A 15,956-nucleotide genomic window follows, 5' to 3' on the forward strand; every position below is an offset into this window, starting at 1 on the left:
TCAAGTAGCAGAAAATACATGATTCCAGAGTATTGCTAGAAAAATAACAAATGGAGCCATTTTATCTAGATATAAGGAAAATCTTTTACCACTAGAACAGTCAAGCACAGGAACAGGTTTCCTGGGGAAGTCGTGCAGTCCTAGGTTTTTAAGATTAATCTGGATAAAGTCCTGAGCAGCCTGGTGGCACCTGAGTTGACCCTGCTTCAAGCCTCAGGTTAGAGACCTTCAGGTTCCACCCTGAATCCTGCAGGGGTTCTGGGACATCCATTTTACAAATACTTTTTAAGTAAGAAGGTAACTCACAGGCATACCAACTACTGCTCTAGAGGACAGAAGTTACAGACAACAGGAAACATAAATAAAAAAGTACATGTGGGAGCATTATAAGTGGCATAAAGCGAAAAAAAAACAAAAAAAAAAATTAAGTAATACTCACAGATAAAAGACTTGAGAAAAGAATTAGAGAAAAAAAGATTTGTATGCTAGTAAAAAATCTATTCTAGACCAAAAACCACTTCAAACATATTGCACAGGGAGACCAGTGCATGAAGACAGAGATAGCAAAGAGGGAAGGGATACTCTAAATTATTCTAACAAGTCTGGTGCTCCTTGCACTGCAGGGCTCTGCACAATTAACTAAAAGACAGTTAGGAGATAAACATGAGCTTGGCAAAAAAACCTCTGAATAAACCGAAGGCTCTCATTCATTACTGAATTATGAAAGAGGTTCTAGGCTCTAGCATATAAGAAATAAGGAGTTCTGAATAATAGATGCAGGTGTTCATATATGGCCTTATGAATAATTCAGAAAATTTAACACTGCAGACTTTTTTAAGGGAAAAAAAAGATAACATCAACACCAGAAGTAATGGTGATACCAAAATAAGCAGGAGGTGAGAGATGGCTGAAGAGCTGTGATAAATGATGGAAGAGGAAAGGAAAACACCCAGAGAAGTAAAGAGCTAAAAAGCTGTTCTTAACAACAATGACACGAGTAATGACAGGGAGAGACAGACTCCTTTGAAGAGCAGAAGACTTTGCAAGCAGGTTCATCAGCACAGCTGTGCTACCAACATGAGCATCCACAGTTTTATAACACTGAGAGAAAAAAAAGGAAAGGTAAGGTGAAGGTATCAAGGTGATTGAGCAAGCAATAAAGATGACAAAAATTGCAAATTAAATGATTGATGGTACACATCTTGCATCATAAAATGAGGAGTATAGAATGGGAGAAAAATTAATGTTACATCATAGGGGGTATTATGGGAAGATCATTCCCTGACAAGTGAATCGTATACTGCTAGTTTCATGACTTTTTATTAGCATGCTCTATTAAGAAAAAAAAACCTCTAAAAATTTAAATTGAAGAAAGATTTAGGGAAATGGAGCATAGTTTGGGGACTGGGGAGGCAGAGAATGGGCTTCTTAAAAAGTGAACAGCTTCCCCACCACGTTTGTCACAGTTACAAATGGGAACGGACTGTGTCCCACTTTTGCTAAACTAGCACCACCAGAACCAGGAACACAGGCTGGACATGCAGCAAGGTGTCTGGAGCACATTTCAATTCTGAATTCACAAGGCATTTGCCACAGTAAGAGTTATACCGGCAGGCTTTTAGGCAATGCTGAATTTTCTTTGCACAAGGACTGTTTGACTTTCACTGAGCATGGCTGAGCAGACTGAATGGGATGTTTACCAAACTGATTCATGGCCTACAGATGCTAAACCCAATCCACAAAGGTGTGGAGGCAATGAAACCACCAAAATAGCTGACACATGGATACTAACACGTCTTACAAGGAATAGAAAAAATTACAAATCACTTGAAAACACAAGGCAATGTCATGACATTACTCACCCTTTGAGGAAACAACTCCTGACATAAAAGTTGGATAAAGCAGCATCAGTGCCAAGGCATACATTTGAATTGTCTTTCAGCTGTCCTCTATCCACATCAATTGCATCAGTCAAGTAAGAACCTTTGATTCAATACTGACAGGTAAGATATTGGCCATCCAGTGTAGCTCTCACAAATCACCACTTGCATTCAGCAAAAAATAAATAACATAATTTCTGTATTTTCCCTGAGGTTTAAATTTTTCTTAGTTTTTTTGGAGCAAAAACTTGACTAGAATATATGCTTAAAAGCAGTCATTTTTTGGAAAAAACCCATGAATATCTATTTAACTTCAAAGAAACAGCATAATTTAAGACAATTACATCTACTTTACAGTAACTTTACGGAACAAATTTAAAGTGACTTGATTTCTTTGATAGAGTTTCTATAGAGTTTCTATATATCTCACCTTCTCCCACCAATGGTCAGCCATCTTATTTCAAGACAGGATTCACTACTAATTGAAAGAATGAGATGCTCTGGTACCACCTTACCTTGAAAAGAGACTCCATCAGGCAAGAAAAATTTTTAAAACATGCTAGATAGATTCCCAAGAAAAAAAACTGACAAATAAAATATTCACTTGTCTTTGTAATTTTCTCTTCATCATTCATTAAACAAACACTCAACTGAGGCCACTTTCTTGGTTTTGACTTAAGCACATTGCCTAAAGTACAGAAGCATAAAAAACCTTCAGGTAGCAAAATTCAGCAGAAGTCACAGTCTCACACTGTCACTGAGGCAGGTTGTTAACTTGAGTTTAATAAAGTCTTGTATTTTTGTGATACACTTCCTAACAATGCACTGTGTGCAACTGTTTGCAGCTCGACAACTTTAAAGGCCGACTCTGTCAGCCCAGTGTAATGTCCAGAATCTCCAGCCCAAATGGCTTTATATTCAGTGCAGAGACTCTGCTTCACAGCCTCAAAGAAAAATATGGCACAGAAGACATCCAGACTTTTCTCATCAGCAGCAAATCATCCTTATCTTGAAAGTAAATTTAAATTATTTGAATGAGAGTAATGAGCACAGTGTAGAATAAACACAGAAAAGGATGTGTCTGGTATTCTTCATTAATATCCCATGCATGTACGTATTATAGTGATAAATACATAGTTTTGTTTTTCTAAAGCTGATTAACTGTATTTAACACTGCTGTATTCATTTTCTGAGCATTCATATTTTATGAGTTGGTAAAGTTAGTGTATATTGTGATTTCCATTTTTCAAATGCTGCATTACTTCTGGGTACAGGAGAGAGCATTATGATAACAAATGAGTAAAACTTCAGTGTGTGCATGCTGTACTCTCCATTAAAGCTAAATAGAGCAGTTTGTGATACTGCTGATTTGTAGTCACTGCTGTAAACAGCAACACACTTAAACAGAGTAAGTTCATTGATCAGTAGATTTAGGAAACTAACACAAAAAGAAAGTCCCCTGAAGTTCATTTAAAAAAAGAAGAAAATCAGGAAGGTACAAAAGATAAAAGGTAGGGAGAAGAAGAAGGGAAGTTCAAGAGAAGAACAAAGATACTACTGGTTTTGCACAACTGCACCAAATTACTTGTACACACTCTATTTTGTAACTACTGTTGAGAGATTTATCTAGTTTTTTAGATTTAGGCAATTTGGAGCCAATCAGAAAAAGGACAGGCTCACTTTGTAAGTCAGTCTAGTCACACACTGGATCCTGATTTCAGGTTCTGTACGTTATATTAGAAATAACATACATGATACCAAAATATCCACCGACTTCCACATGTTTTAGACAGAAATGAAGAGCAACACAGAAGTAACTCTTATTAAGTCCAACTACAATTCTCAAAATATACACTCAACTAACACTCTGAAAACACCCAAAGCCTTTGTAGGCATCAATTTTAAATACCCTTGGCTTGTACTGAGATAGCCAAGTCTTTACAGCACTGAAGAACTTTACCTCATGGCACAGAGGACTGGCAGGAGCTGGAAGAGCACGAGGGAGGCCAGGCTTAGGCAGGCAGCCACCAGCCCTGCCCTGTGGCAATGCATCAGCTGCCTTCACTCCGTGCTGCATTACTCAAAACCTTGAACTTTGGGCGTCATTATTTCAATGAGGAAACAACTTACACACCTGGCAATTAATAGCAAGCTCTAGGAAGCTACCAATAGAAGCAGTAATGCTCTCAATGGCAAATAAACTGCTATTTCTCGGACTTTCATCTCCTCTATAAACTGCTTGCTCTAGTTAATTATGTTTGGCTCTTCCCTGCTACTTAGTATTTCACTATCAAACAGTGAAGACCCTAAATTGTTTTAGTTAATTCTGCTGAGAACTGATATACTGTCACATTTTGTCCTCCTCCATTACCAGGTTATTTTTTGCATTTCCATTTTTAATTTTCCATTTGAATGTGAAAGCAAAGTTACCAAGAAACATAAAAAATAACTATAGAGTAAAACTATATTACTATAGAGTTTACTTGGTAAAGTAGGCATGGAATAGTACATAATTAACTCAGCACAAAAATAAAAAGATCGTATTAATTCATGTGATAATTACAGCATGACAGATGCAATAGATATAAATGCAGTGAGTAAATTAGATGAACGTGATCCAAAAGGATCTGGATCCATAGTAAATGAAAATACCTCATAGTGATTTATTTAACCATTCAAAGAAGAAAAGCCACCAGTGGTAAACAAAAAAGTCCATTTGTCATCTGAATGTAACAGTTTACAAGCAACTCTGAGATTATTTCCACAGTTGTTATGAACTGAGCATACAGGAACACCACCTGCACACTCACGGGATTTGTTTTTCCCTCTTCCTTTTGTGCTGCCCACGCTTGTGTCCCAGATAATTGTTGGCTGTTAAGTCTGAAGCAATACCAACAGATACCCTGGGCCACTGGACAGTGTTTTTCAGCAGAATCATGCTTGACACGATGAAAAACCAATGCTGATTGGAACAGGAAATGATCATGAGACAATTTTCAATTACGATAAAAATATCTTTATTAGAAACTGCCAGCCAGAGTAGGAATACCTCTGTGCTTCTCCACGCGCCAATATCCTACAGCTCCTGCAAAAGAAGAGAAAAGGCAGTGCATGAAACAATAACTTAGAGCTCTATGCAGCACATGGCCAATTTCCCCACACTGCTTACCCTTCTCCTCTGCTTCCAGCAACTACTGGCAGGACACCGTCTCTACTTATTCTAGGCAGGACAGAAGGAAGAACAGAAAAATATTTAGTTCACTGTCAAAACCATTGATTTTTCTACACAACTACAGTATACATTACAAGAGCACCACTGCCATGGAACATCTGTGGAGGTACTTACGTTCTGCTTCCCAAATCCTTGAATCATTTACAGAATGAGACTTGACACCTAGGCAGCACCTCCAAGCAGCAAAAGGGCAAAGCAGCACTGATTCACTTGTGGCTGCACAGACATGGTGCAGATCAGGTGCTTGGAGCCTCTCCTCCTGTGCCAAAATAACCTCAACACACAGTGAGCAACCTTCTACTAATAACAAATCCCCCCCATCCCAAACAACAGATCCCAAGTTCTCACAGACATGGCCAGATGGTACTCACTGCTTTGAAGCCTCCTCCCAGTCCTCCCTCAACTGGAAATATGAAGTGTCACTGGCAGGTCTTGTGGCAGCTGTCTGTAGCACCACCTTTGACACGTGGATCTCACCTTTGCCCTGCTAGGCTTGTTTCTGCAGTGTACAAGTTACTGTCTACATATTTTTGCATCTGGTTAAACTGCACCTGAGCCCAAACAAAGGCCAAACCTCAGCACTGCAAGTCATCTAATTGCATTAGCGTACCGTTGTGTCACCTCTCACAATTCCTCAGGCTCAGCACAGCATTTACCTAAATACCATGTTCCAAATGCACGTTGCAAGACCGACTGGGTATAAGGTCACATTTAAATACACAGCTGTCTGCTCAGTGTTGAAGCCATCTAATTACCTGTATTTCATGATAAAAAGTGTTTAACTCTGAGGCACACCAGCTGTGCAGGAATCCAGGGCACATGCCTAATCCCAACCAGAATGTACACATAATATGTGTATGTAGAGACAGGACACAGCAAAGCCCCTCTGTGAGCAGATGAGATGCTGTATCCTCAGCTGAAATCCAACCTGGAAGCCCATGCCCCTTCTCCCTGAGGTGCCAAGGATTTTGAAGCTGGCATGTTGAAGAAGAAGCTTGTACCTGGCAATAGGAGGTACATGGAAACTTACCTGGAGGCTTGTACACAACTTCCATTTTTGAGGCTTCACAAATTCTTTTATTTTTAAACCCACAGGTAACACTTGGACCTTATTAGTGCCCCCCAATCAGCTCACAGTGGAACTCAGTCCACATTAACCTTGGGAATGACAGAATAACAGTCCTTCAGTATCATTAGAGATGATGCACAACCCCTTTTACAGCCTGATACAGACCTCACCTAATGCAACTTTCTCCTCCTCCCAACTCAAACCCCAGCAAAACAGAGAAACCCAGACCAGCTCTGGCTTTCTCAACTTGTCATTACGCCTTTTTATCAGTTTGTATTTTTAAAATTTCTGTAAGTTTTATCACAAATGATCAGGAGTTCAGTTAGAGAGAACAGCAGAAACCAAGTGCTGGGGAAGGTCACCAGAGTAAGTTATATATATTAAAATTTTATCCACACAGTTCATGGAATTACTATTTTGATAAAGCATCACAATAAGGCAATTAATGACACTCATAAGTTAACCACACAGTAAACCTTGTAAAAATAATGCAAATTAATCCAACCCAGTTCACTGCCAATACAGAAAGTGCAGATAAATTGGAAAAATGACCTGTCAAGAAAAGTAAAGAGAGCAGCACCAAACCAAGATGGTTACAAAACATTAGATGGGTTACAAAACATTTAGGTAAAAATCTTTCCCTCTCAACTACACTAGAACCATAGGCCCTAAACTGAGCCAAGATGTGAGGCAGCCTGCAACTTATGCACCAGATGGATGCTGACTTTAATTTAGGAGATATGTTCTCCTAAACAGGTACAACCACTGGCAGAGCTTCCTGCAGCCCCCGAGGAACCCCTGCTCCATCCATTGCTCTTACAGCACTCAGGCATCAGCTGCTCCTGTAAAACTCTCTCTTCTGCTGCTCACATCTCTTTCCTCTAGAGATGATAAATGACTCTTTTTCCCAGCTAAGTGAATCCCATGGAAAGTGCTGAGGGTCTAAATCCATTTTGTGCCTCAGGATGCTATTGTTATTTTGCAGCATACTTAAAAAGGACAGGTATTTCATAAGGCAAACTGAAAGATGAGGTCCCAAGAGCAAAGCCTTTAGTGAGTTTGAAAAAGATAAAAACCAGAAGGAGGTAATGAAAATTTGAAGCAGGATGAAGAACAAAGGGATTCAAGGAGCAGTGATGATGGTAGAAAATATTGCAAGTACCAATGCCTACCAGAGTAGCTCTTCTTAATTCTTCAGAAATTTACCAACAGAGTACAGATGAAATAATTTAAATGCTTATTGATTAATAACAATATAATTATTAGAAAGATATGGTTTCATAGTCCTGGGGGATGATTGTGATCTGAATCTCTAATAAGATTTTGTGCAAACAGGAGCATAAAAACAGTCAGTGTGCCATATTATCAGCAAAAGATCTACCTGCTTTATACTGTTAAAAAGGAATACAGGGAAAAATGAACTTAATTTCTTTATTTTTTAAACATAGATCCTTTAGAACACACACAGTTTTGGTCATGTAATTCAATGAATGTTCATTCATTCTCTCTTCCAGCAAGGACTGGAGCATTACAGGGTTTTATAACCGATAAGAGCTTCTAAATGGTAACCAAAGGCAAGGACCATCCATGCACACACTGGTGATTTATTATAATTTTCTGGTTGCTACTGCAAAACATTGAGCTTCAGATGAAAGAATCAGGGTTTTTGAGCTGTGCAAGGACTAATGAACTTTGCCTTTTTATTTCTGGCATACTGGAAAAATACTAAGTTGTTGCACCATTGGTTATCCTGGCCATCAGCAAAACCAACTTCTGCAGTTTGTAAAAATCAAAATGCATCAGTCACAGTGTGTGACACAAGGTCACTGAGTCAATCTGGTTAACTGGAGCAGGTATTCCCAGAGTCTTACATCATCTCAGCACAATGAGGAGGCAGCAAGAATAGGCACAGTGAAAATGCAGCATGCACCTACTTCTCCACTGTTAGCAGCTGCTCAGACTTCAGAAAACATAACACATTTCACATTTTAGTCATTGCAAGGGGATATATAAAGTTTAATAGGATCCCATTCTTGAGTTACTTTATTACTCTGCTCAATTAAATGCTATTTAATGATTCAGCACTTACAAGGCATTATATACCATTAATACTCCATTGACTCCAGTAAAGCTCATGATTTTTCCAGAAGAGATGAGTAGTTCTAAGGAACTTTCTGTTTAAGACTTAAGAATAAACAAATTAAAAGTAGTGACTACATATAACAACTGCTATATTTTCTGTAATTCACGCATGGGAAGATTGAGATTATCACACCAAAATTGTTTATACCACTGATACTGGGTTAACTGGTAAGCAGCCCAAGGATAAAGACTACTTCATGTTATGCCTGTAATTCCATCAAAAACTGCAGTGGCTGTTGCACTTTATTGGAGCATTTTATTTCCAGCTGTATCCACCATAAATTACTGTTACAGCATAAAAGATCATCATTCTGGGTCACCAGGGTAGGTGGTGGAGGCGAGGTGCTGAAACAGTCGTGTTTGTTCCTGTGCTGTGGCAGGTTATTCCAATACTCACCTCTGTGTTCCATGCCTTAGCACACCTTAACTCTACTTATCCTCAGTGTAAGAAATGAGTTGAAAAGGCAGCTCCTTGTCTCAGGCACTGGCTTGCAGCTCAGAACATCCACAGATGACTCTCAGGTAATGATTTCACCCTGCAGCTGGGAGAACATGCACCAGGCCAGTCTCCACAACAGCTTTCAGCTGCTCCAAAGTGACCATGTTTGCTGTCACAGATATTTGCCCTCCACAACAAAATTTTCACCAGAAAGGTAAACCATTCAACCCTGAAGTGCAGTTAACCACTTGGGTAAAAAAAAAAAAGATAATAAGCTGTAGATACTTGTATCCCCATGCTCTCTAATGCTAATGATACATCACTTAGTTTTTTTTCATTGTATAAAAGGATAACAGCTGCTTCTTTTGATTTTTTTTTTTTTAACAATCTCTCTTGCTCGCAGATGCATTACCAACCAGCAGCCTGCTTCCCACTGACACAGAATTGTTAATGCTGCTCACGTGTTTCCAGTTTGTAGGACCATGATGACAATTTTTCCTTACTTTTGTGTAGGAAATGTGAGTAAAATTGCATGTATCCTCCTTGGTGAGACACAGGGCACCAAAGCAGACCAGGTGAGCTGCCCAGTGCTCTCCTCACACCGCTCTGCTCCCATGCAAGGAGGGGAGAGGATACAGCCAAGCCTGCACCCTCTTACAAGGAAGAAATAGTTTCTGTGGTACTGAAAGATATCCCCCTGAGAGCTGAGGAATCTAAATTCAGAAAGCCTGAAAAAACTTACTGCAACTGAGAATTTGAAGCACAGACAGATTAAAATACCTTGCCCAAAGCCTGTCCAGGAGATTGCATCAGAGATAGATATTGAATCAAGTGACAATCAGACACAAGACTATTTTTTTTTTTTGATTTGATTTGATATACTAGGAAGTATAAACAATTTTTTTATCACCAGAAGTTTCATAAAGCTGGACCACTGATGATGATACTTCAACCCACAATTTTAAAGACACAGTGTCCCTTGACCACATACTTGGCTTTCATTTAATTCAGGTGGTGCTGCACATGAATACATCAGAACCATACATTAATTACTACATTTGCATCATTTTAAAACAGATTTGCCACATCAATACGGCTGCCTTTGTCTCTGCTCTCCATACTAAGAACCAGACAGGATAGATCAATATCAGCAGCAATATTAAAGTAAGAGGTATTCAAGTTTTGGAATGCACAATATTGAATGATCTATGGAATGCAAACCTGACAAGACCCAGACGGGAAAGGGGGTGTGAGACCATCAGCAAGGCTAAAATTCAGTGTGGTACATAAACTGAATGCATAATTCTTGATCCCAAAGGACTGTTTGTGAGAGAAGGGTCCAGCAGGAAGGAGATTTCTACAGGTAATGGAAAAGCAACAGGACACTGCCTCTACTGAGGACTGGTACGGGCTGCCACAGGAGCTCGTGGGGGAAACAGTACCAACTGGTTCACAACAGGATCCACAAATTAATTCACTGGAGACCACAGCTCCCTAACAGGACAGTAAAAGGACTGGCTATGCATATACTCTTCACTGATCCCTGAGAGTCTGGCAAAAAAAAAAAAAAAAAAAAAAAAAAAAAAAAAAAAAAAAAAAGAAAAGAAATGACTACACTTATCTACCTTCCTTGGCAAGTGTACACTAAAGTAGGTAGGTGTGTAGGTTCAGTGCACACTTCATCTCTCCCCTTGGACACCTCTGCAGACAGATGTTCCCACTGACATGAGGTTTCAGCTTTGTCTACCGTGGAAGGAATTCAGCTGGCCCTGGTAATCCAACTTACATGGTTTACATGGTTTTTAAACAAAATTTCTTTTAGATGATGATGAAAATGGAATTTCTAAGGCAACTGAGCCCACAAATGCAATGAAAACAAGAGTGTTCTCTGAATTAAATAAAAACAAATAAAGTTCAGCACTGTCTCTACAGTGTTGTTTTCTCCTAGCTAGAAAACACTCTTTGCACTAATTGTCATTTTTTTCTACGGTCCAGAAGTAAACTCATCATAGAGGCTTTACAGAAGTGTCCCTAATTTGATGAGCATATTGTCACCTGAACTCTCTGTGCAGGTGGATGTGCAGGCTGTGGATTTGCTACAGGTACAGCAATGATTCCATGCATGCTTTCATTTCCTAAGTAGATCTTCATGAAGACCAGAAGAAGATTTAAGAAGCACAAGCATTTCACTTCTGTATATGATTCCAGAACTTGCTTTTTTCTAGCCCAGAGAAAACAACTTCAAGCCTCATTTTAGGCTGCTGCCATAATATTTTCAGGGTTGAGACACAAGATTTCATTAATTTTTATGCCATCAGGATCTGCTCCAATATTAAATCTGAGAGCTACTCATATGAGAGGAGTACTCTGAGCCAAGATTTCAGAGATTGGCTTTAGTTCATGCCTTAAAGAGATGTCTTAAAAAAAAGAAAGGAAACTGAAAGTCTCAAAATAAAATTGAAATAACGCAGCTTTGGCTCTTGGGTTACACTTTCCTGCTTCTTATAGAAAGGTTCACTCAAAGCATCCCATATACCTCTACTCCTTATCCTCTTTTATATTTGCTTATCCTTCAACTTGTATGCCTCCATACTGCTGCTCACAATTTAAGTTAAGCAGGAAAGGCAGGATATATGCAGAGCCTTTCAAGTAACCATTCCCCAGCTGTGCTTGTCCACTAAGTCTTTGAAGACACTGCATTGATTCCACAAGCACTTTACAAGCCTCACATAAGGTGAAGTGAAACACAAAACTTCTGGGCCTCATGAACCAGTTCCCTAGAGAGAACAGTGCCCTAGGACTGGCACAAAACCAAAAGCAGTAGGACAAAATCCCTGAAGCTGCTGGCTCTCCTCTTGCTCCTGCAGCCTGCCCTGCAGTTAATATTCATCACCTGATTGGGTTCTTGGCAATTTATACTTAAGCAGTCAAAAAAATTCCCACGTTGGAACTTAAAATCGACAGGTTATAAGGCTCTTCATTATAAAATCTAAAAAAATCAAGTAAAACTTAGCATAGGGAAAGTGCATATTAAAAGCAACTGTTTTGTGACTTCAATATGAAATTGCATGCTTTTTATTACAGTGTTTTCATTCCTATTTAATGGTTTATGCAAGCTGTTCTTACACAAAGGACTAACTCTGTTAAAGATGGATCTCAGCTTGCTCAAGTCTGAAGATCACCAGCTGAGAGGTGATCTGTTAAGCCTGTCATTCCATGAGGCTATGAATACATCACAGAGCTGCAGCTGAGCCAACAGGATGTTATCTTCCTTTCCAAAATTGTAAGGAGAAATTATTCACTCAATTTTTAGCTTTTTTCCTAACCAATTTTACTTTTTTCACAGAATGATGGATCTTTGACTCTTTTCTTAAAATTATTTCTCTGATTTGAGTTATCTTTAATATGATATTTCTTATTAAACCTTATTAATATTGCAATTACCAACAAATTCTTAACAAAAGAAAAAAATCTGATTTAAAATTTACTTTCCTCTACATGAAAAAGTTAGCAACTCTACCCTAAAATCACATATAAAATACTATTCCTCAATATTATATGGTCACATAACCTTTATGTTATGTTTCATTAAATACCAATGAAATACTAAAACATCATTATGTAGGTTTTAAGATCCATAGCAGTGGACAAGAGAAAAAATTAAACCTTCATATAATTTCAAATGCAATTGGCAAGTATAAAATGACCCCAATCCAAAACCCAGTGGTGGAGGTCATGGGAGTCTCCCCGATTAACTTCCATGTTCTTTGGACTAAGGAAACAAGATAAATCTGAGCAATTGAAAAGAAGATAAGTTAAAACTTACCCATGAATTCAATTCCTAAATGGTCTGCTATACTCATGAAAGCATGTAAAAGAAAAAAAGAGAAAAGAAACAGAAATGTTAGAAACGGAGTAAAATATAAATTAATCTTGATATGGCAGTGCTGCAGAACAGGGCGGGCTCAGGACCCACTGTGTGGGTACAGGTCCAAAACAAAGGCACAACTCTGACCCCTCAAAGGCACTCCTAAGGTGGAATTTAGGGCACTCAGCTGTCACATAAAGGGATGTGCATTTGGGGTAGGAAATTAATGCCTTTATATTTGACTTTATGTTCAAGGCAGCTACCTAAAGGGATTTCATTTTCCCATCTTCCTCAAACTCCTCTCTCAACCTGCTAATGACTGTCCGTAGTTAAACAAGGTTTTCTTTCATTTTCTCCAACAGAGACCAAAACCTGAAGAGATGAATGGAAGGCTTCCACTGAGTTTGGCAGCTCTCACCTCAGCACAGCAGCCACACTTGCACCCAGCGTGACTCCTCCCTGGGCTCTGCTGCACAACAAAATCTGACTACAGGAAAGGGAAGCCACGTTCCCAACTTGGCCATCACACAGACAGGATGCAATAATTTCAAGACATCTCAAAGTGAAGCAAAAATCTTAATGCTTTTAGAGTATTGACTGAATTACCAGGTAGACTTCTAAACATTTCAGGGCTCTTTTTTCACATAACGAACTCGAGTCCTCTAAGAACTACACAGCAAAGCTAAAAGTTATTTAAACACTTCATTTTAAACAGTTATTTTAAACACTTCATTTTATTGCCAACTCTGGTACCTGTGACAACATCAATGGAATATTTGGGTTTCTGTTGAAAATGCTGGGAATACTTCACCTTTTGCACCCTTTCAATCCACCCAGAGAAGACACTGAGCATCAGCTTGCTCTGTTCACTTAGCATACAAATCTATGGAACAGCTGATAAACTCCACGTTTTATTTTCATGCACTTCAAATGCAAAGAACACAAGATGATGGTATATGGCATAAATACCTTGTTAGCATGGTGTTAGGGAAGGCACATTACACAAGTTTAGTGACAAATGAATCTTTCCTTTTGAAAACACATAACTCAAAACCATGCATATATGTATTCCACATGATGATCTGTATTCTTGCACTCACATACAAATATCATGTACAAACATCCCTAATACATTTGACAGGAATGTAAATTTTTATAAGAATGTGATTTTTATAAAAGCATCAAAAGTGCATCAAACATTTTATATTTACAGAGATTTATAGCTTTTTCCCCAATCTAATCTTCTGTTCCTGTGAAATTGCCAAACATTATCTACATGCAATTCACACCTTTGCATCCTTCTGTAAATCAGATCAGAATGCAGTTGAAAATTCTTTACTTTAAAACACGATAGCAGAGATCAAAGCACCATAACCCAGTCTCCAAGGAACTAAAGACATTGACACATGGAGGAAGACTATATAGTATATTCTTAAGTCTATGTAGAACAGCTGAAAAAAATCTTCTTTCCTAACTTGGCTATACAACTTCTCTACTTGTTTTCCATTTGCAACCTACAATTCTCCCTTTGAGTTCACCAACATAGTTAAAAACCACTTTCTCAAAAAGTAGATACAAAAAATACCTTTCCTTTAAAAAGATGAAAAAAGGCATTTCAGTTCATATTTGAGTTTCTTAGGTGAGAATCAAGGATATATGGAGCCTTGATGGGAAACATGTTCAGCTGGAAAGGCTGGAAACATGTCAGGTGATTTATTTTTCACATCTCATGTGCATACAACTTCAGCAGCCAGCATAACATGTATTGCTGACAAAGCTGATTTCCCCAGGTTACAATAAAAGGATGTCCAGTGGGATAAACCTTTACAATAAAATATTCAAGCTGCCAATCAAGTAGTAGTTCAAAAAGCTCTGTGAGCAGCTCTTTGGGAACAGAAAGCAAGGAAATGGTAACTTTGGCAGATGAGCACATGCTGGCACTGGTTAGGACCATCACTGCCCCTTGGTGACCAGGCACCAGCCCAGTGAAGGCTCTCACTTGCACTGCTGTGCTGCAAATCATCAACTCTGCAAGCTCCAGCTTTGGAGATGACTTTGTCCCCTCTTAACAACAGCACAAAACTCTCCCAGCAGGTCTGTGTGAGAGACACACAGCAGCAGGAAATACCCAGCAGGGCTGGTGGGGGATGTGAGCTGTGGTGGTGACCTGAGACTGAACCAAACACTAAAATGTGAAGTATTGACCCTGGCAATTCATGGTGTGACAAAGAACTGTTCTACTGCTGTACAGCCCTGGTGCACAAATGATGAACGGCCTGCAGAGCACTTCCCTGGACACAGCAAGTGCAATGCCAAGTAATTCACTGTCAAGAAATGGACTCTGGTAAAAAAAAATGCATATGAGAGCTATAAATGTGCTGAAGCGTGGGTGCTGCTCCACAAGATGGGGTCATTAACCAAATAATGTGACTGTATTTTACTTTTGTTATTGTAGTTTCTTCTTTCTTTCTGGTATTGCTATGTTCTTAGAAACTAATATATTTTTCAGATAGGAAGATTATTAGCTTTTATTTTTTATTTTATCAGTATTTCTCCATTTTCATGTTGATGAGGGAAAAATACTGTGCCTTATGGTCCTGGCACTATGGTAATGTGTTGCTAGTATTAAAGCCCTTTTAATTTAGGCTGTCTAAATACAAACACACCTGTGAATACTTGATAACGAGGACAAGAGAAAATAAATTTGCAGTCACTAATGGATTGATTTATTAGTGCTCCACAAAACAGCATACTGCCTTGTGTCTGGATTGTGGTTTGCTGCAGCTTTTTTCTTAGTCATATTATCACTATGAACAGAAATATAAACTCATCATGTAAATCTAACTGAAAAATCATGGACATGAAAGTACCCATTATAAACCTCTACAGACATTTTAACCTTTTCTAAGGACAAGCTGACTTTGGCATAAAGACACCTTTAGGAAATCAGAGCAACAGCAAAGTATTTTCCTCTGCAAATGAAATTTATAGTTTCAAATAAACTCCTAAGAGTTGTTAAATTGTCCTTGGTAGATTATTGTCTTGACCACAAAATGCAACATGATAATATGCTGGGAGCTGCCTTGGGAGAGCTCAAGTACTCTGAACAGATTATCTGTCTGGAAGGAACAAAACTAAATTTTACTTTTAATATCAGACCAATAAAACTTGGTCTGAAATAAAGGAAAATCCTTCCATTCATAAAGCAGCTAGATTAGGACACTGCCTTAAGATAAACTGCTGCTCTCTTATCCATTGTGCTTTATGATGTTTGGCAGCTCATGGTCATCAGCCTATTTGTATATCTAATGAAGCAAAACCCATAA

At 38.7% G+C, this 15,956-nt stretch overlaps 1 protein-coding gene across 1 annotated transcript in view; it reads right to left on the reverse strand.

The window, feature by feature from the left end:
* NRG3 (neuregulin 3) overlaps positions 1-15,956 on the reverse strand; it is a 337,591-nt gene that overhangs the window by 51,599 nt on the left and 270,036 nt on the right. Inside the window, exon 4 of the mRNA XM_059851236.1 lies at positions 12,589-12,615. Coding sequence (XP_059707219.1) covers positions 12,589-12,615 — 27 coding nt within the window. The remainder of the gene's footprint in view (positions 1-12,588; positions 12,616-15,956) is intronic.

This window comes from Haemorhous mexicanus, chromosome 7 (genome assembly GCF_027477595.1).
Source record: "Haemorhous mexicanus isolate bHaeMex1 chromosome 7, bHaeMex1.pri, whole genome shotgun sequence".
Taxonomy (NCBI): domain Eukaryota; kingdom Metazoa; phylum Chordata; class Aves; order Passeriformes; family Fringillidae; genus Haemorhous; species Haemorhous mexicanus.